The 22,742-nt window shown below is 38.5% G+C and overlaps 1 protein-coding gene across 1 annotated transcript; it reads left to right on the plus strand.

Moving 5' to 3' along the window:
- The first annotated feature begins 286 nt into the window (after window positions 1-286).
- On the plus strand, window positions 287-22,528 carry LOC117304426 (histamine N-methyltransferase A-like). The gene is made up of 5 exons (XM_033788883.1): window positions 287-543; window positions 15,387-15,617; window positions 18,998-19,185; window positions 20,245-20,395; window positions 20,697-22,528. Exons 2-5 carry the CDS (start codon window positions 15,437-15,439, stop codon window positions 21,098-21,100), a joined length of 924 nt encoding a protein of 307 aa, XP_033644774.1. The 5' UTR covers window positions 287-543; window positions 15,387-15,436; the 3' UTR covers window positions 21,101-22,528.
- The last annotated feature ends 214 nt before the right edge of the window (window positions 22,529-22,742 follow it).

Raw genomic sequence — 22,742 nt, forward strand, 5'->3', positions numbered from 1 at the left:
GACTTCTAATTAAGGTTAATTAAAAAACATTTAATCCGCCACAAGTTTTTCAAAATACAATCAAAAATAATCCGGCCAGAACGAAACAATTACAAGAGAGTATTTTAAGGATGTTTTTGTGTCTCGTAAAAACGAAATTGTTCACACTTGAACTGCTTCATAAACATTCTCTTTATTTGATCAAAGCACGCAACGGCCGTAGGGTTCAGGTACATCCCCCGCCACAAAGCATACAAATAGCCGTCAGTGGAGTGTTTTGAGCCAGTACCACCAAGGACATCGACAACTGCGCATCAGAGTTTTTCGCATAGCATACCGTTACATGACTTTCGCCAGTTTCGCCAAGAGAAGTTGGAAAACACAAACCAAACACTATTCCACCAACCGTATAACTGTATTTCGAATAATATTGGGTGATTCGCTTTGGGTGTGTTGATGATTGCAGTTCCCTAAGTGTTACTTTGCTGTACAGTAATATTGGTGTTCATTTTGCAGTGGGAGACAGCACAGTGCATCACCTGACATCACCGATAAACTCTTCAGGTAAGTAAACGCAATCGCCATCTATCCTTTATTATAGCTGGACAACAATTCACTTCTAATCCATTCCCAGGCTCAGCATGGAGCGAGATTGAACCTTCGCCTGAAACCTTAGGTTTCATGAAGAGTCACGGACTTCTACAAAGTCATTCCAAAGTGAAATAGAAGTCTTTATTTCAGAAAAACCTAGAAATGTAGATACCGATTTATAGAAAAATTGAGAGAAATATAGAGAAATGGCGGAAAAAGGTTTCATTGACGTGGAACTTTAAAGGCACTGGACACGTTTGGTAGTTACTCCAATAATTATTAGTAGGATTTGAAACTTTGCAAGGTGGAAATAAGATATAGAGGAGTTTGCGGTAACACCATGTAATGACTATCTCTAAATGAGTTGGGGGTGGTTCTGAAAAGAACCGTTGGTGTAACTCGACGTTAAAGACCATACTGATCGAAACGTTGGGTTAAACGAACGGTTCTTTTCAGAACCACCCCAACTCTTTTAGAGATAGTCATTACACGGTGTTACCACAAACTCCTCAATAATTATCAGCATTAATATCAAAAATACTTGTTAATGAGCACTGGAGAGATGTAGCCTATAAATAAAACGATGTGAGAAACGGCGCCCTCTTAACGTAGTTTTTTTGAGAAAGAGGTAATTTCTTACTCAAATAATAAAAGCTTTCAGGCCTGAAGTCTTGTATATGATTTTTTTTGGCTTCTGAAAGCAGACAAATTAAGTGCAAAAAGGGTTTATATCTTTCATTATTCTTTCGCAACCTCGATGACCAATAGTTGAGGCAAAATGTTCACGGGTCATATATTTAATGCGTAATGTTGGCATAGGCCTACACCAAGTAAGAATACTGGTGTTCGGCAATTGCAAAAAGGTGTTGCAAAAGGCATTCAATCGTTGATTGTGAAATTAATGTACTCCACAACATCGGTCAAAAGCTTAGTTAAGTTTACAGGCGGGCCCATCAGTACACTTATTAGTGTTTTTGAAGAATAGGCTAAACTATTACACCAATGTGGCGTGTCACATTGAAATGCTAACGGGCGATGAGTGTCAGTTTCTGAGAACGTATGCAACTGTTTAATGGTTTATATTTATTTGTTGTTAGGTATACTATTCCTGGTTAGTGAACTTAGTCACTGCCAGAGGAAACCTTTAAGCAAGGGCATGCTTGTCTATAATGTTAATCTGAATCACTGTGGTTAACCCTAGCCCTATATAGGACTCTTTCTCTGTACACAGATTAACCCATGCTCTTCCACGAAAGTGTTCCGATCCATGGGTTCGTTTATATGTGATACTACAAATCCTAGTACACGGGACCTATGGGGTCAACGAAGTTATGGTTGAGCGTTTTGCTGAGACCCATGTGCCACGACCCGAGTGATGGGACTCGAACCCACACTCAGCTGATTAGAAACACCAGAGCTTGGGTACTCCGTCCTCTTTACCGCTTAGCATCAATTTGACCTGGGCCCAATTTCATAGCGCTGCTTAGCGGCCGATTTTGTGCTTACTTGGCAATTTCTATTTCTGCTAATCGTAAGCACACGGAAAGGCATGCTAACCTTCCGGTGCTTACCGCACGAAAATAAATGACGTCACAATGCAAATCCACGGTAAACACGCAATATGGCCGCCCAATTTCTCTGCTAACCTGTGAAATACGCTAAGGCTTAAGCAATTTGTTCTGCTACAGTAAGCACGCAAATACAGACAGTACCGGGCTTGTTGGTATAGGGGGTGGTCGAAATAATCTCAAGTGTTTGAACATGCATGGGACGTTCTATTTCGGTGCCATTTTGCAGAAAAGTCTAAAGGCAAACATGATAAATCAGTGTGGTGGAAATAAGTGTGTGTAAACATAGCCATAGGCAGTACAGACTTGAAGTGGTTTGTAGGTTGCTACTGATACCTGGGGGTCAAAAATGTTTTGCAAATAATATGCCCATAGTTTCTATAGTTTCTGTATGTGTATTTGGCTTAGTTAACGATTTCATCGCGGCTACACTTTCTTGTTCAATTCCATTGAGGGAATAATAATAATATTATTACCCGCCACGCAGGGAACTTTAATTGCCTATCGATTAGAGATCGGATTCATTTTAAACACTCGCTTTCGTTAATAAAAGCTTGGACAAAAACTATAGCTTTCCTCCGCGTTTTTATCCTAGTCTTTGTCTTGACATTACTCACTTGGGATGTTTCCAGTGCAAGTAATTAAGAAACAAAGTTCCCAGCGTATAACCTAGAAACAATCTTCCTCTTGTCATTATTTTGGAAATCAATAGCTGTCTCTATTTCGCAAAGGTATGAAGACTCACCTCCATGTCTGTTGTTTGTGTTGTGTGCTACCAATTTCAATTGGTAGAATTTGTTATATTTAAAGATACTTGACTCTATTGGTATTTGTCAATGATCAGTCTTCTCACTTGGTGTATCTCAACGTATGCACAAAATAACAAACCTGTGAAATTTGAACTCAATCGGTCATCGAAGTTGCAAGATAATAATGATAGAAAAAAAACCACTCTTGCCACACAGAGTTGTGTTCTTTCATTTATGCTTGATTTCGGGACCTCAAAATGTAATTCTGGGGTCTCGAAATAAAACTCAAATATTTTGGTTGAAAATTACTTCTTTCTCGAAAACTACGTTACTTCAGAGGGAGCCGTTTCTCACAATGTTTGATACTATCAACAGCTCTTTATTGCTTGTAACTAAGTAAGTTTTTATGCTAATAGTAATTTGAATAATGACCAAATGTATACATTAAAAGGATTTTGGTACTTTTTGTAACACAAAACACAATGTCCACAGATTTACATTAAACTTACACCGTTTGAAGATAATGATAGTAGAAAGCGTACCTTGAAATATTAGTTGCTGAGGTGCTGTAGTTTTTGAGAAATGAGTAAAACTATGTAATGAAAATACGTTTTTACATGCTAAAATAATTTTGTCTCATGATCACTGAGACGAAAAATATTTTCATGACATATTTTACTCATCTCTCAAAAACTGCAGCACCCCAGCAAGTAATATTTTCAGGGAAGCGTTCTACTATCATTATCTTCAAACTGTGTAAGTTTAGTGTAAATCTGTGGACATTGTGTTTTTTGTCCTACAAAAAGTAGATAGACCCTTTAATGTAATCAAACCAATAGTTGAACCAAAATGAGGCTCAGAGGAAATAATGAGAAATTCATTAAAAAAAACTTTAAAGTAATCAGCTAGGCCTATATATGTTATACAAAATATCAATAGACTAGAGCTTTGCAAAAAAAACATGCGTGGATCTCAGTGGTGAAACTTTGATAAAGCCTAGCTCATGATAATTCTAGCCGACCCTGGATTGGATGCTGAGGTTTGAATGAAACAGTTAGAGTCGATGCGTAACCAGTGTGGCCCTGTACTCGATCATTGAGCGTAGATTGTGGTATCGGCTTGCCTATTAGAAGATTTCACGATTATAAAGCTGGGTTCACGTTGCGCCATGGCCATGCCAGCTAATACACGTATAAATACATAAGGTAGTTCATCAGAAGATAGCAGTGTGTACGGGCGCGGTGCTTTCAAGAAACCCGGCAGGTGCTCGATAACCACGGTTACGATGAGTGACAGAGCTTGCCCGGTTCAACCCCTCTCAAACTTGGGAATTCAGAAAATGTGTTTTTTTTTGTTGATGTGCAAGATCGTTTTGTTGTTTCTAAGTAAAAATCTAAAGCTTTCAGAAAGGAACAACTAGATTGTCACACTCTTTTCAATTATCCGTATTAGGCTGCTGTTTTTTTTATTAGGCCTCTAGGGCTAGGCCTATCGTCCAAATGGCTAGTCCTAATGGGTTACAGACTTGTAACATGATGCAACGAGCTTATATACATGAAAACATTGAATTTTTAAGAAATGTGGCCAGTTTTTCATTGAGCATGAAAACAAACGTTTTCTGTTCGCCTTTAGCTCTATTTTTGTTTCACAAAAAAAAGTCCGATTGTTGTATTTAAGCAGATCAGTGGCCTATATACAATGATAATTCATAATGAAAGTGTATGGTCAAATCTTTTTCTTAATACTGTTTGCTTGTGACGCACATCGTTTCTTCTGTAGTATTTTAAAACGACTTGCTTACCAGTCAAAATCTTTATAAAAAATTGGGCCCAGTAGGCCTGTATCATACGCAGCAACAAGTGCTAAAAGCAACTGACACCCCTCAAAAAGATACCGACAAAGCTATATAGAATGCGTAGAGGCCACTTTCAGTTACCAAGGGAAAGGGCCTACGTGCGTATACACGAACTTCTCACGACAAAGCTAAACCGATGATTTTGTATAATGACCTTTTTGTATAAAGTGTTACTTCTTTTCCGTCCAATTTCGTCCATTGCACCCTTTAAGTTTCCCTTGAGGGGGAACGGCTTTGGGATGGTGCCAAGGTAACGATCTCTACTGCGATGACCATTGACCTCACCAGGTTTGAAAACAAGGCGATGGGCTCGGCACAACATTGGTAACAAAATGGCAGCTGATGACAGTAAAACATTTCCCGAGAGGAATCAGACCATTATGGGACATGTAATCGCATCGCGCGTGTGCACTGATATTGGCCATTGCAAAACGAGGGCTGGTGATGGTGTGACGCACGCGTTTATGTGCATCTGTAGGCAGGGCCCAACTTCATAGGGCTGCTAAGCACGACAATTTGCTTAGCATGGAATTTCTGCCTTCATAACAACAGGATTACCAACCAAATTGCCATGTGATTTTTCAGGATAAGCAATTAACAGCTGATTACTAGTAACAAGCAACATGCAACAAATAGAAATTTTGTTGGTAATCCTGTTTTTATCAAGAAAGTAATTTCATGCTTAGCAAATGTTTGTGCTTAGCAGCTCTATGAAATTGGGCCCAGGTCACATGGTGTTTCACAATACAATACAAAACACAATGCAACACAATAAAATACAATAACTTTTGTTGTCCCTGCATGGGAAATTCCTTTACTTTTTTTGTTGTAGCAAAAACACACCAATATAAAATACAAAGGGTTGAACGTTACAATAGACATTTATCATGGTCTAGCCATCTTCATTATTCCGCATTGATAACAAAATGTGACCAAACCGAGGCTGCAAGAACAAAGTAGTCTGGTTCCTATCTGCATAATGGTTATTAGCATTCATTATTTGGATTCATTATTGGACATTAATGTGGACTTGGGACAAAAAATCCAGATAAAGTTGAGCCGTTGAATATTAATGGATCCGAAGTGGAAATTGTCGACTCTTTTAACTTTCTAGGAATGCACATGTCAATCGATCTTAAAGGTTTGTTAATATACAGAGTATTGATGCCTTTAAGATAAACCTTGTCATCTTTATCAATAATTCAGTTGGAATTTTTTTTTGTACTCCTGTGTATTTTTTAAGGATTTATTTTCTTATAACAATCTTCAGGAACGCCCACATAGCTAGGTCACTTGCTGACATTTTTGTCAGTGATTTAGCAAACCCTGTACCATAGTTCTCTGAAACAGCTCATATCAGCAAGTGACCTAGTTATGTGGGCTTTACTGAAGACTATTATTTTAAAAGAAAATAAATCAGTTGAAAATACACATGAATGTACAAAATTTGCTTTTTTTATATTTTTACAATTGAACTTTTGCGTAAAGATGGCAAGGTTTCACTTAAAGCCATTGGACCCTTTCGGTAAACAGGGCCCACACTTCGTGTATCACAACTTCGATATCAAACAACAAACCTGTGAAAATTTAAGCTCAACCGGTCATCGGAGTCGGGAGAAAATAACGGGAAACCCCACCCTTGTATCCGCGCGTTTCGCCGTGTCATGACATGTGTTTAAAATAAATCCGTAATTCTCGCTAACGAGAATTTATATTGTTTTACTGTTTTCTCAAAAAGTAAAGCATTTCATGGAATAATATTTCAAGAGAAGTCTTTCACCACTACCTTCTGTAAACCCTGGAAGTTATTTCTAAATCTGTGATTTTTTTTTTTCTTTTTTTTTCTGTACCGAAAGGGTCCAATGGCTTTAAAAGCATCATTACTTTGTAGGGTTGTATGGACTCGTGTTGATTTTCTTTGTTAGGGAAGCCCACCAACGGTTGTTCTTTCTTAGAAGATTGAGGAGTTTTCGTGTCAGCCAAGATTTGCTGGTTAAGTTTTATCGGGCAGTAGTTTATAGAGTGTTTTGCAGTCTCGATCACGCCACAATCGTGTGTTAGTCAGCACTGCTAGCTTTATTATTGGTCGTGAGCTTCCTGCTTTAGATAAACTTTATGCCGCACGGGTTCTAAAAAAAAATCAAGATCTATTTAATATTTCGTATGAATTTCAGGCTGCGAATAGTTAGTACACTGATGAGAACAGGTAATATGCGGTAGAGATCGATCAGAGCTGACTTCAACCGTACTCGCAAACAGTTTGTATCGCAGTGCAATAAGATTACTGAATAATTACCAAATAGTTACTTTTTCATTACTGAGTAATTGCTTTTTAATTTGTTTTCGGGGGTTTGCAACTTTTTACTGTTGTCTCTTTGCATAATGTGTGCATGTTTGTTTGTTATTGCATGTCTTATGTGGTTCAAGTGTTTTCTGTATTGTTTGTCATTTTAATATGTTTTGACTCGCACACCGAAGTGATTTCACTGTATATGTATGTGACAATTAACAATTGAATTGAATTAATTTGAATCGGTTGAATTATTGTTATTCGATAATATAAGCACATGACCAAGATGGAGTCAGCATGATAACGGTCTAATCAGAGAAAGAGGCCTAAATAGGAAGTTTAAGAAGTGAACCATAGAACGAGAAAAGGGCATAAATATGTTTATTAAAAAAAAGACAACCAGAGTTTATTCTGTACGTTAATGCGTAAAAATGTGTTTGTTTTGAAATATTGAGTGAAATCGTCATCGCTAAGTTGTGATGGCTTTCGGATTTAGCAATAGATTCCGGCGTTTGTGGTGATTGAAAAAGCGCAAGTGAAATCGGCCTGTATAGTCGGATTTTCGGATAAAGTTTTTTTGGGGGGCCGAGGTATATTGCACAGTAAGAGTACGGGTCAAATATTTGTGAAGTGGCCTATATCTGTCATTGAAAGGACTTTAAAGCCTGTCCAAAGCGCCCAATTTAAAGGCAGTGGACACTATTGGTAATTGTCAAAGACTAGCCTTCACAGTTGGTGTATCTCAATATATGCATAAAATAACAAACCTGTGAAAATTTGAGCTCAATCGGTCGTTGATTTTGCGAGATAATAATGAAAGAAAAAACGCCACTGTCACACGAAGTTGTGTGCTTTCTGATGCTTGATTTCGAGACCTCAAATTCTGAACTTGAGGTCTCGAAATCAAATTCGTTGAAAATTACTTCTTTCTCGAAAACTGTGGCACTTCAGAGGGAGCCGTTTCTCACAATGTTTTATACCATCAACCTCTCCCCATTACTCTTCACCAAGAAAGGTTTTATGGCAATAATTATTTCGAGTAATTACCAATAGTGTCCACTGCCTTCAAGGCACCGATCCCTTTAATCTGAACAAGGACAGTTTATATACACCTTCCTAAATACATGCTCCACATATTAAAACCATTTCTGTATTAAAAAACATTTTAAGACATTAAAAGTTGACAGCCCTTCTTGAATTACCATGTAGATGAAAAGAAAAGTTATCATAAATGAAATATGCTGGTATAGTGTAAGCTCGTAATGTGTAAGGCCTTCTTGAATTACCATATAAATGAAAAGGAAAAAAAATGCGATCATAAATGAAATATGCTGGTAATGTGTAAGCTCGCTCAAATGCGTTCTTTAAGCCCGGAAACTGGAGACAAGTATTTCTGTTTTAATAGGGGTGGAAAAACAAACCTGAGCAATTCGATCGGAGAACTAGCGCCACCCACTCCATCCCCAGATTATAAGAAAACCTACAAAATAACGTCTTTTAAATGACGTTAATCTGAAACCGTTAATGTGTTTTCTAAATGCGCATACCAGCTGTTATAATTTTTATAGGCCTATATTAGTTGAGCTCAATATTAAAACGTTTTTCTGATTGAAATTGAGGATTGGTTAACTAATTAAAAGAAAGAGGAAATCTCTGTGTCCGGTTTTACACAGACTGCAAAGGCGCGCTTCAAATCGACCTGTTGTCTTTTAAAGATGACAGATGTGTATCTACAAATTAATATTTTATTTTATATCGAGATTTTTTGTTTAAAAATGGATGTTATTTCATGGGTGGGCAGGGCGGGGGCGGGCTAAAACTTATGATTGTTTGAAGACGAAAAATCAGGATGTGAATATGTAGCCTGGTGTCACATTGAGTTTGGTAGACCTATTTTGTAGGTATTAGTACTCGGATCGATATTTCTCTCTCTCGCCCTATCTCTACGTGAAGAAGTGTTCATATCATTTAAGGAGAACAAAACTACACGTCGATATATTTTTATTTAGTGTACAATGTATGAGTGGAATAACAAAGAACTATACTCTTCAAAATAGTACAGGCTCGCTTCGGGGCGTGTTTCATGAGAATGAAACATCTGCATTGTATTTAACCTGTGGACTGTAAAACATGCCAATTTCAAGCGTTCTGTCCTTGCCCTTCGTTTTGAGCTTATTAATGGTATATTTCCCTATTGAGAAATAGTTAGGCCTACATTTCAAGGCAGTGGGCACTATTGGTAATTACTCAAAATAATTATTAGCACAAAACCTTACTAACGAGTAATGGGGAGAGGTTCATAGTATCATTGTGAGAAACGGCTCCTCCCTCCGAAGAAACGTAGTTTTCGAGACAAGAAGTAATTTTCCATGAATTTGATTTCGAATTTGAAGTATCGAAATCAAGAATCTGAAAGCACACAACTTCGTGTGACAAGGGTGTTTTTTCTTCTCATAATTTTCACAGGTTTGTTATTTTATGCATTTGTTGAGATCCGCCAAGTGAGAAGACTGGTCTTTGATTAAAGGTGCCCAGTGCCTTCAAAGGAAACTTACAGGATATAAAACTGACAAGTCACATTACAGTGTTCATGTTTTGTTTGATATTATGTGAAATAATAAACCTATAAAAAATGTGGGCTTAATCCATGGGTGTAAGTCAGGAGGAATAGTGAAAACCAGCAGGCACAATAATTCAGCATGTGATCAAACTGTACCTAATTTCAGATTTCATTCATACATTTGTACATGTTTAATGGGTGGCATACACTATTTTGTGAATTTTTTTTATGCACAATGCCTTGGTGCTTTGCAACATCTGAAACAATTGTATACGGTCTAAACTTGAGGCCCCTGTATTGATCATTTTTTTTACAAGTCACTTTTTGAATTCCATACAGTCGTTTATGTCACGCATATCACTCCGGTGGCGTTCGAACCTGAGCAAGTCACTAGACCACCGAGCTTTAGGCCTATCTCGGTAGCTATAGACCTTGTGACATGACGTCATTTCAGTAGGGCGCCCTCACCTAGAGGTCAAAAGGAGGTTGTTCATTGGCCAATCCTGTGCGCCGCGCGTACAAATCCGTGCGTTTTGATTGTTTCGTCACCGTTTTTCCACTAAGATGGCCGCTGGATGACGTCAATGCATAAGGTCTATAGAGGCAGTTCAAACCCTTTGATTATTATGGTATAAATAACATTATTTTGTACGGTTCGGAAGAAACATGTCACCTTATTGTTTTGAAAAACACCCTATACATGAACCGGAACTCCTGAAGACCGTTAGAGTCACGATTAGGTCTAAACTGTAGCTTTTAATTAGCCAAACGATTGCTCCTCTAAAGAACAAATCAATTCTGGAACATTTTATTTGTTAAAAGTGTCCAGGGGTGGATTTCACAAACTAGTTTTATCTCGAGTAATAGGACCAGGTACTCGTCCTAACTTAGGACTATCCATGCAATTTGTATATCTTCTAGGACCAGTCCTAAGTTAGGACTAGTCCTTACTCTTTGTGAAATCGACCCCTGCTCATGAAAGGTGCCACAATAGGGACTCGAACCCAAACCCAGCTGATCAGAAACACCAGAGCTTGAGGACGGTGCTCTTTATATAAACGCTCCACCATAAAAATAAAAAACCAACCCCCCCCAAAAAAAAACATACCTTCTTCGTCACATCTTGTACTTGGGTTTCAAGTCCTTTGTAATGTCCTGGGGTAAAGTTTAGAAGAAAAAAACATTTGACTTGTCTCAGAGCGAATTTCAGTTATTAACAATTCCCAAATGGTTTGTGGGATCGTATAGGCCTAAAGACCTATACAAACCCTTGTTTGGCCAATAATATATATATATTTAAATTCTATTATAATCATTTACAATAGGCCTATACAAAGGCAATGGACACTATTGGTATAACTATACTCAACATAAGTGTTAGCATGTAAACACTTACTTGTGGTAATGAGCAATGGAGAGCTAAAACATTGTAAGAAAGGGCCCCCTCTGAAGTAACATATTTTTTGTTAAGGCAGTGGACACTATTGGTAATTACTCAAAATAGTTATTTATTAATTTTTTTTTTTTTACCCATACACCGATGTGTGTTAGCACTGTATACTCAGTACTTCCCGAGTCCTGTGAAAAAATATCACAGGCATGTTATATCGTTGCGGTACCCGCTGCCAAAACATAGGATTCGAACTGCCTCTAGCTGCCGGGCAATCTCGGTAGTCTAGTTGGTAAGACACTGCTCTAGAATTGCAAGGGTCGTGGGTTGAATCCCACCTGAGTAACATGCCTGTGATATTTTTTCACAGGACTCGGGAAGTACTGAGTATACAGTGCTAACACACATCGGTGTATGGGTAAAAAAAAAAATATATTCTTTATCCCGATGCAAATTTAACATCTATTAAAATAGTTATTAGCACGAAACCTTACTTGGTAACGAGTAATGAGGAGAGGTTGGTAGTACAAAACATTGTGAGAAACGGCTCCCTCTGAAGTGGAGTAGTTTTCGAGAAAATTTTCCACGAATTTGATTTCGAGACCTCAAGTTTAGAGCTTGAGGTCTCGAAATCAACCATCTAAACGCACACAACTTCGTGTGACAAGGGTGTTTTTTCTTTCATTATTATCTCGCAACTTCGACGACAAATTGAGCTCAAATTTTCACAGGTTTGTTATTTCATGCATATGTTGAGATACACCGAGTGAGAAGACTGGTCTTTGACAATTACCAATAGTGTCCACTGTCTTTAAAGAAATAAGTAATTTCTCACTCAAATATTAAAATACTTTGGTGACAGAAGCAATCAAGCGGAAGGAAATGAAATGAGAGAGAGAGGAGGCGGCAGAAAACATACAGAAGAAGCAACAGATGAACAATGAAGGAGGAGAGGGTGGAGGGTAGAGGATTGTTTCACAAAAGATTAGGAACACAAGGAGGAACAAAACAAATCGAAGGAGGAACAGGGAGAAAAAGTAAGACAGGATATGGAGATAAACTAAATACAAAGGGAAATATCTGTTGAAAAAGGAGAAGGCATATTTTACCCGTCACTAATAGTCTCGTTGCATGCAATGATATATGTCCATGGCCTTTCGAAAACAAGTTTGACAAAGTGTTTCCAGTGTCCTTGTTCGAAGTATTTGCGCCATTGTTTGTGTGTTTGGTTTCCATAATAATTGGGTGTATAAAAGGCCAATATGGTTTGCAACACATCATGTTGTGCTAGTGTAATGTTAAGGAAGTGAAAAGGTGTAATTAAAATATAATATATTATTTATAAACTAAATAAGGTTGATCCAAATACACGTCTGTATATTTTAAACCGTACTGTAATAAAGCCCTGTTTATTTTGTTTTAAAACACATCATTGGTTAATGTACATCTTGCAGCGGATAACAAAATATACAGTTCTGTTCAGGGACATTTAAAGGGCACTTCTCATAATCAAACTGCAGAAAAGAGCTGCACGGGTTGTCAAACAAAAATTCGATAATTATAGTCTTTCGTGGTGAAGACAGTATTATAGTATTAATAAATTTTCTCTGGCAAACCTTCGAACAAAGAACGTTTTCTCGTTTTTTTGGTATTGTCAATAGCTCCCCATTGCTCGTTACCGAAGAAGTTCTTATGCCGACAATAATGCTTGAGTATAAATGATCTAATGTAGTGTCCATTGCCTTTAAACCTTTTGTTCGGTTTTGGCAATTCTCTCATGTTTACATACCGCTGGTTCTCGACGACAGGCTGAAACCGTCGTCCGCAGTGTACGAGTTCAAGGTGACTGAACTGTAGAATGGCGACACAATTGTCACAATGACGACAGATGATGTTATCAAAGTCAACAAGCGAAACACACAACGGCGAGAAATTGAAGTCATCTCACTGTCTTGCTGGTGACCCCTAGGCCACAGTTGTATTTTCAAGACTTGAAAAAACCCCAACATGCAATCTTCACGTGTAGTTTAAGTTAGTTATCTCAAACCAACTAAACAACAGCAGAACTGAAGGCATGCGTGCGTGCGTGTATGGAGAACTTTTGACGCGTACACAATAGTGTAAAAGTACGCACGCTGAATGCGAGGCTCAATAATATAAATATTGTGAATAATGAGACCGGACGCGCGTGTTCCGCGTGTATGTATACGGCGGGACGCACAGGCGGGATTTTTAATGCTTTGAATACGCTGCATGCATGCTGCATCTATCTGGGCCCAATGTGGCTCTGCTTACCGTAAGCACAGAATCGGCGCTTACTGTGCTTACAGGGAATTATCATTTGTTCTACTCTATGGGAATTCTGTGCTAACGGCAAGCGTATTTCGCCATAGATATAGAATTAAAATAACTAGAACACATTCTATTCTATATCTATGTATTTCACGGGTTGGGTTATTTCATGTGTGTATCTACTTGCCAGGTAGAGTTGTTCATAGGGAACTGTCTTGCTTTGTTCTGCTGCCGGCCGTGGAGTAGATAATCGGAGGTTCGGGAGACTTCTCAGTTCTGAAAAGAACTGTCCTGCTTTTTAACTATTATCAGGGCGGATAACTGTACTGCCGCGGAGTCAGTTCTGAAATTGGTCTCAACGTTTCAACTAGCTTGCTCTAGTCATCGATAAAGAATTAAAATTTTACTTTTAAAAAATATATATCTGGTCAGTTTAAGAAAGATAAAAGAGGTTCAGATTCATGTTCAACATTGGCCAAAGAGTTCTAGTTGATTGTACTTTGTGCATACACACCTCTTGACAAGTATCCTACAATGAAACATCTGGCTTTATAGGAAAGTGTAAACTTACAATTTTTATTAAACATCTGGTTTAAAAAGATCAAACATTACTTTGTTCATGTTGTTCTACATGCTCTTTGTACGATAAACCATCTGGTTTCATATAACCTTTATTTATAGTACTGATTAAAAGAAGAAAAGATTTTACTTAAAACTAAACATATTTAGGCCTACCACTGCACTATAAATAATGAAACCTTCACAAAAAAATCATTTACTATTGTTATATGCCTAAGCCTCATGAAAAGCTTATGTTTTTATTTATAATTAGAATACTGGTCACCTGCAGTTATTTATGAACGTATGTGCATTCAATCAGAATAATTATATGGATTAAGTTATAAATGACACAAATCAATAACATCATTTTAAAAGAATACATCGTTTTAAAAAGATCACAGTAAAATTGGATCGGTGAAGCTAAATTTGGGCATACGTGACTCTGAAAAAAAAATCAGACAATCGCTACGGTTCCGTTAGAAACTGTTCTCAACATAAACACATTTTTGTGGTAGGCCCTACATACACCAACGCGAAAAAATTAAATAAAATCAAATACAAATTATTTTTTGTACTGTTTCTTTGGTACATACAACACGAACAACAATTTAAATGATTGATATGTATATGCTGCCTCCATCATGGTCATGTTCCTCGTATCGAATAACAATAATGGATGCTAATAAGTATTTTGCAAATAGGAACCAGACGATTTTGTTCTTCCAGCCTCGGTTTGGTAACATTGGTATAAATGGGAGAGATTCAAGATGGCTGCACCGTAAAACCGGTCTATTAGGGGCCTAGACCACCTGACTATATTGCCGACGTTTCTTGTTGTAATAATAATAATAGTTGTACTTTGTGTTGCAGGAGAAATCCACCCATGACCGTATGGTTTGTTGTTTTTAGCTCTTAAAAATCATTGACCTTGCTCAAAAAATTCCAAATCTTTTCAAGGAATCCGCGCGCACGGAGTTTAAGTGCCTGTTCTTCTCTGATTATCACATGATGTCCATCACAAATGGCTAATGCAATTTAAACAATTTCCATCAATGCAATTTTTTGAGTGGATTTCACCGTCGCTATGGCAACCGTTTGTTCTTTGCATAGCTGTCGGAAATGTCATTATTCTGAGATTTTGGTATTGTGTGATGGCACTTTGCAAATATTTATATTTTTTTCAGTCATGAAACGCAATATTGTGATCAGCGGGAAAGCACGCTGCATTGAAATGCAATACTTTATTGATGTTGGTAGTTTCTACGTTTAGGGTCGCGGTTCGGCACTGCACACAAACGGTTTTATTCGACCATTTTTTCCCCACAATTTAATTGTCTTTTATACGATTAGTTCGCAATGAAATTGACATTTTCTATTTTCCTGATAAAAACAGATTTTTTAAGTTGGACATATTACAATAACGGGGACTCCAGAACGACCCGTGAAAAACAATTTTTGGCCAGCCAGACAATGGTTTTTCAGCACCATCTTTAGTCTTTTTTCTAACTGCCTTTGGTTTTTGATGAAATTAATCAAATTTATCTTCGGCAGAGCACTCTACACTCAAGAAAAAAAAATCATCCTCCCACCACAATCATAACATGAAGACTCTCGAAGAGACACACTACGTCCAGTCATTGGAAGAATTCATCAAGAGATGCGACCAGGAACCGGTGACGTTGAACTGGATCCGAGCCAAGATGCCACCGCTCCTCAAGGCCGCCCAATGGCCCGTCAAGACGGCCGAGGTTGTCCGGGTCATCGGGGTTGGCTCCGGGAATGGTGAGTCTATTTTTTTCCCGGTAGTCTATTCTGACAACAATGAGAGACCACATTATTGACACATTGTCACAAGGATGTGGTGGATTTTATTGTTGTCATGTTTTAGTTATATTAGTCTGTTTATTATACCATAATGTATGATCTCATTATCATTGTAAGACAATCCTCTGATTGACTTTTTATACACAGCACAATAGTTAATTTCCCGGTATTCTGACAACAATGCTAGACCACTTATTGAACAATTGTCACAAGGGATGTGGTGGATATTTCATGCATGCTTTATTAAAGACAATGGACACTATTGGTATTGTCAAAATCCAGTCTTCTCACTTGGTGTATCTCAACATGTACATTATATAACACACCTGTGCAAATTTGATCTCGATTGGTCGTCGGAGTTGAGAGATAACTATGAAAGAAAAACACCCTTGTCACACGAAATTGTGGGCATTCAGATGCTTGATTTCGAGACCTCAAATTCTAAACTTGAGGTATTAAAATCAAATTCGTTGAAAATTACTTCTTTCTCGAAAACTACGTTACTTCAGAGGGAGCCGTTTCGCACAATGTTTTATACTATCAACCTCTTCCCATTACTCGTTACCAAGTGAGGTTTTATGCCGATAATTATTTTGACGGTAATTCCGAACAGTGTCCACTGCCTTTAATATTATTGTTGTGTTTAGTGGCTCTGATGATATAGCTATCCATATACAGGATAACATGTACACAAGATGAGTCCGTTCTTAGGCAAGAATTTATTGTATCATCGTGATGCAGATAACCCTGTGTTTTTTATCCGAGTGATCTCTTCTTAATTTGTATGTAGAGACACGGTAAGGAGAGCCGGTCCTCTAATTAATAAAGGACGAGCATTCGCCAAAATACAATCAATATTAACAATAAATGAACAATGACAGTTAAGTAAAATATATCAAATAAACTTCTCCTGTAGGTTTTAATGGTAACCCACAGCAAACAACACAACAAGTTATAACACTACAGTATATACATTACATAACATTACACAGTGCACAGTGTAAGTTCACAAAAAGGTCAGCACACACAGAGGCACACATACAAAGTGAGAGCTAACGGACGCACGTGTGTGACAGTGCTGCCTGACATACACACTACACATGGTTTTACAAATAAAACGATCCAAATAGAGAGCTACAAATTCACAATAATTTGGGCATTAATGAGGGTAAAAACACAAAATAATACTCACAAATATCTCTACAACTCTATTGATCCCATATAAATAGGTTTTTGGAGCATGGCCAGAGCCATGCTCCCTATAAAAATAGAGAGAATCACAGACCAAATAAATTAGTTGCTCTTCCAAGTCGAAGCTATAGAAAAAGAGAGTGAATGTCATGTGACATCCCCAAAAGTAAACTTTATTCAAGTCAAACATGGAGGGCGCACTTGGCGGATCCCTATATGTATATGACCTTATTTCACCTGTCTCTGTTTTTTTTCTCCCAGGGAAGGTACACGCTTAATTATTGTCAAAGACCAGTCTTCTCACTCATAGTGTATCCCAACATGAGAACAAAATAAGAAGCCTGTGAAAATTTGAGCTAAATTGGTAATCGAAGTGGCGAGAAAATGATGAGAGAAAAAATACCTTGTTGTACGAATCTGTGTGCTTTCAGATAGGAATTAGTCTTGGCCCAAGACTATGGTGCTTGATTCTGGATAGTGTACTACGCGCGGTTGAATCGCCAAAGCGCGCCCGCCACGGTATGATTTAGTTAATTGGACGGCTTGAAATCTAGACTACACTTGTAGCTTGCCATTTTTGGGGGAGAAATTACGTCTTTCTCAAAATCTATGCTACTTCAGAGGGAGCCGTTTCTCACAATGTTTTATACTATCAACAGCTCTCCAATGCTCGTTAAAACCAAGTCATTTTTTAAGTTAATATTTGTTCAGAGTAATTACCAAACGTGTATCATCCCTTTAAGAAACGTTTATTTTGTGATGTACGGGAAAATCTTGCGATACTTTCTTTATCAGAACAATTTGGGAAAATATTTACCCAAAACTTTCATCAAAAACATTACAGTGGTATTTGAAAACTGATTTGGCTCGGTTAAAGAGATATACGCGACTCTGCCATATTAAACCCGCAGATTCAATTGGTAAGGTACTATAAAATTTGTTTTGACAGCAATCGATTTAAGTCGAAAAATAGTAATTTTGGAAAGGATGGTATTGTATACCTCCATATTTTAAGGTTTATTCTAGAATTAGTTTATCAAGTTTAAACCATGTAATCATTGTCAATAGCCCGACATTTAAACCCACAGGAGTTACGACGAGAACACTTTTCAAATAAAAGTAACAACACGGCACACAAAAATACTAAAGTAGGATCAGTTAGAAAATGAGTGAAAATGCAGATAGAGGAAGCAAGCTGACACGAGCAAGAAACAAAAACCTGAACAGAAACACAACCAAAAGGTGTTTTAGTGGGTGTCTTTAAGTTGGGGTTATATTTAATGGGTCAATTGTATTTGTTTTGACACGGCAACGAGTAATAATGGCGAGGAACTTTGTTGAAGAAAAAAAATTATTAAAAAAAGTCCCCTGATAGTGGTGACATTTTTAGACCTGCAACGAACTTGTTTAGCTAAACCTTATCGGGACTTAGCTCTGCTATGATAACAAAATGTAATCTCGCATCAACATTTCCACTTGTTTCTTTTCTCTTTAAAATGTATTTTGGACGAATGGGGCTATGGATTTAGAGTGAGTTCTGTGTGGGGAATGAGGTTGTTCGCTTGCCTCTTTGCCGGTCTTATCCAATACCTCTTGGAAGGGCTGATCCTAAAGCAAGGACCCTTGTTCTATGGACAGGGACCGCATTTTGTACGGTTCTTGTTCAGGATGTAGTGATCCATGATGGGATTGTTCTCGCATCTTTTTTTGCTCACCTCTTGAATTGCAAGGTCAGCGATGATTTTGCATAGAATTTATAAGAATATTTTGATTGATATGTTAACAACAGTTTTATCTGTCACAAGTATTTGTTGCTGCTTTGTTCCTTCATTAGTCTCCATTTCCGACGGAAATTTAACTCTGCGGGGTGACATTAAATATGGTAGTTGCAATCGTGTCTAAGCAGTTTAGTTTCGTAACCAGTTTCTTGAATGTGACGATCTTGGTACTCTCGGTCGGCTACTCAGATCGTTCTGGTAATCCTTTTGTTTCATACCTTGTCATGTCAAGATGGTTTGGGGTCGTCCATGAGTGTCAGGATAATCCTGTTTCCTTAAGCACGTGTATATGTAATTTTTAATCTCCGTTTTTATTGAGGTTTTGTTGAAATAAATCAAACATAAATGAATAACCTTTTCCAATTGAAGGTATCATGGATGTAGACGTCTTGAAAAATGTTGTCAAGGAGTGTCCGGAAAACCCTCTGCATTGCGTGGGAATCGAACCCAACCCAGACGAACTGACACGATACAAGAAAAGGGCTGCGGCTGATAAGGACATCCCTCATGCCAGAACGACCTTCGAGTGGCATAACAAAATCTCAGAGGATTTTGAGGTAAGTAGGATGTGAGTCTGGAAGATTTAGAAAACGTTTGCTTTGACAGTGAGGGTTGTCTGTCACACCTCCCAATTTGGAAGTCATTAATTATAATGTTAAAGGGAAGGTACACGTTTGGTAATTACTTGAAACAAATATTAACTTAAAAACTGACTTGGTAACGAGCATTGGAGAGCACTTGATAGTATAAAACATTGTGGAAAACGACTCCCTCTGAAGTAACGTAGTTTTTGAGAAAGAAGCATTTTCTCACTAAAATAATGGAAGACTTCTAGCTAGAAGTCTTTTATTCCTATCTGAAAGCATTCAAATTCGTCTAAAAAGGGTGATTTTGTTTCATGTACCTTGCCTTTAATGCTGCATCACACCACAGACCTTTCTATTGTCAAGTCACAGCTCGAGCTTTTGCCAACCTCGTTGAAAAACTATAGAAAGCCAATGCAAAACAAAAACATGTTGCCACAGTAACAATACACAGCTGTTATAAATTGTTGAGTTTGTTGAGAACAAAGCAACCAATCGTGGGAGGTAATTTATTCAATTGAACATTTGAAAAAAATGTTTAATTTGGCTAATAATAATGTTAACACGGTCGAAGGTTTTTACTAAAGTTCGGCCGTCCATGCCAAAACAGCGCGGTTTGTTTATCAACAATGGAAAGGTTGCCATAGAGCTATGGCGCAACCAAGATTATGACGTCAGGTGAGCTGGATTGATAGCGTGGAAAAGTCAACATTCTTGAGTTCACGTCCCGCCTTTGTTTTATCTGCAAAATAATGTTTACCTTTGGATTATGGTTTGAAGGCATCCCGGAAAAAAATAATACCCTTGTTTTTATTTAAAGCAAAACTCAGATTTATGTAGACACTGTTTAGGGCTTCTCTACATCGACTGGATTTGGTGTAAGTACAAGTCATTGGTGAAAACACAAATACCCTAATCAAGGGTCAACTCTTGGTGGCGTGCTATATTGAGAATACCCATGTTTTTCTGGCTCTTATCTGAAATTCTGTAAAGATAAATTAACTTTTCTCTTTATCTATATCTTTCAATCAGATGTTATTACCTAATGCGCCAGACTGTCGGTATCACCTGATCCACATGTTCCAGATGTTGTATCACGTGCGTGACATGGAGGAGACCATTTTGAATTATATGGATAAACTGGTGGAGGGCGGTCTAATGGTTATAACGATTGCCTCAAAAGGTACGATGTCAATAAATTATGGTGATTAATGTGATAAGTCAAAACAGAATACATCCGAGTATGTTTTTTTATAGAATTTTCCCCTATCCTTCATGTAACGTGACCTTCATCGTAGAGTAGTAAAATAACCTCAATTTGTTTGTGAATAGGCCTTTCTGTACTTAATTTATTTGAGTAACTTGACAAATGGGATACCAAATTTAAAATTTGACTAAACCTCAATCATTCTGGCCAAATTGATGTGTTCACGAAAAATGCCATCGAATTGTCAATGTTTTATTTTTTGTTTTCCCCTAACAAGATGGAAACGATCTCCTGCAGGCCTTTGAGGATTACGAAGCCACCCTTCCAGACATCCAGGAACTCCCCGCCCAGAACAAGAAGAGGTACAGCGACGACGTCTTGCCGATCCTCCGTCGCCACGGCATCCACTTCCGCCTGGAGAACGTCTCGTACAAAGTAGACGTGTCGGAGTGCTTCGTCAAGACGTCCAAGGCCGGGAAACTTCTCTTGGACTTTATATGCCTGACCAACGCCACCCGTGTCTACCAGAGCCTGGCCGAGGGCAACCGGAGCGCGCTGCTCAACAGCCTCAGTAACTACTGCGAATACGCGAGCAAGGGAGAAATGAAGCTGACGTTGACATTTGATTGTATCACTTTCTTTAAGGGGGGTGATGCGTGTGTTAAAAACGGCACGAATTGAAAACCGAACAGAGGCCTTCATTATGTGAACAAGTATATTAATAATACAAAATGGTGTAGGGATTAAATCTTGGTAATAATCCTCTAAGATGAGAAGGGCTATCCTTTTGACTAATGGTTTGCACATGACGTCGTAGAGCAAATTCTAGTGGGCACAAATAGACGACCCGTGGTTGACTACTGTCATGTCCAGCAACGTACATGCGCAGTGACGCACTCACTCGTACGACTCATTTGAAAGTCTAGTCAACCTTTCGCCTTTTCACTATAGTGTCACTGATCCCCCCTCTGCGCTTTACACATGTTTGAAGGAAACCCTCTGTTGGGACCAGTGAATAAACCATGGGCTCGAGGCTGGTTCCAAAATAATGGTCGACCACAGTAGTCAACCAATGGTCGACCAGCCTGGGTTCGAGTGCAAATGGTAAACCTTTAGTTAATCATTGTGCACACTCGAACTTACTCTTTTACCATCATATTATTTGGAAATAAACGTGCACACGTGAAGTACTTTCAGTGGCTCAGAGTTATACACAGCGTATACACAATGCATTCCTGCCTTGTTTATCATCAAATATGGCGGTCGAAGACGTCGCTTGCAATCCATCTATTTCCTGTTCTCTTGACTCCATGCAAAAGTGGAACGCACATCTGCAAAAAATGTTGGTCTACCCGTGTCCAACCATTTCATAAATAAATTCCTTGTTTAGGTTTTGACTTCTAAAATGGCGGCCAGGATAGGCATGTGTGTGGTGAATAGACCCTTCTCATTATACTTATTACAATACAAACCACCATGGCAATACTGACAATAATGATGAGTTTTAGTGCTTTGTAAAATCGGGCCGCCGATGTGCACTAAAACAGATGCACAAACGCGTTTGCGTCACATGCCATCATCACCTGGATCACTCATATACTGGGTTCGTTACTGGGTGCGTTCGATTAGCTTCCCTTTGTCGACCCCGCGATGCTTATTCGGGTGAGCCACTGACAAAAGCTAATCGAACGAGTACTCACCCTATCGTGGTCACGTCTACACCTGGGGACAGCCTCAAGTGACCCACTCCACAAGCAGGGCCACTTGGGGCTGACCCGGGTGAGCCCCTGGAATGACGTCGAAGCTATTCGAACGTATACCGGGGGCATATCGGGTCGACCCAGGGAAGCTAATCAAACGCACCCAGAGTTATAACTCTAAGGGATCCCCATACAAAATGGCGTGATGTCCCTTCATTTTGCCTACCAAAGTGTTAGCGCGCACGCGTGTTGTGTAATTTACATATTTCGTGGGAAGGGTTTATTGTGCGCCATGCACGAAGGGTCAATACAAAGAAGGTGGGCGTTGAAGAATACGAGACTTTCCAACGCTAGGTGGCAGCAGACTTACCGGGTAATTGTCCATTGATTTCGTAGTTCTGAACATGCGCATAATTCTGAGAACAATGGCTTTACCTGGTAAGTCTGCTGCCACCTATCGTCACAGAAAGTCTCCTATTGGTATCAGGCTTTTTGTTTTCATTAAAGGTTCTTTTTGGTGATTGGTTGGGTATGTGTACAGTGTAGGGATTTTACTATAAAGGTTATATAATAGCGCGGTGACCCGGTAATGTTTGCTAAGTAATGATCGGATTGGTGGTTGT

Source organism: Asterias rubens, chromosome 2, assembly GCF_902459465.1.
Source record: "Asterias rubens chromosome 2, eAstRub1.3, whole genome shotgun sequence".
In the NCBI taxonomy this organism is placed as follows: domain Eukaryota; kingdom Metazoa; phylum Echinodermata; class Asteroidea; order Forcipulatida; family Asteriidae; genus Asterias; species Asterias rubens.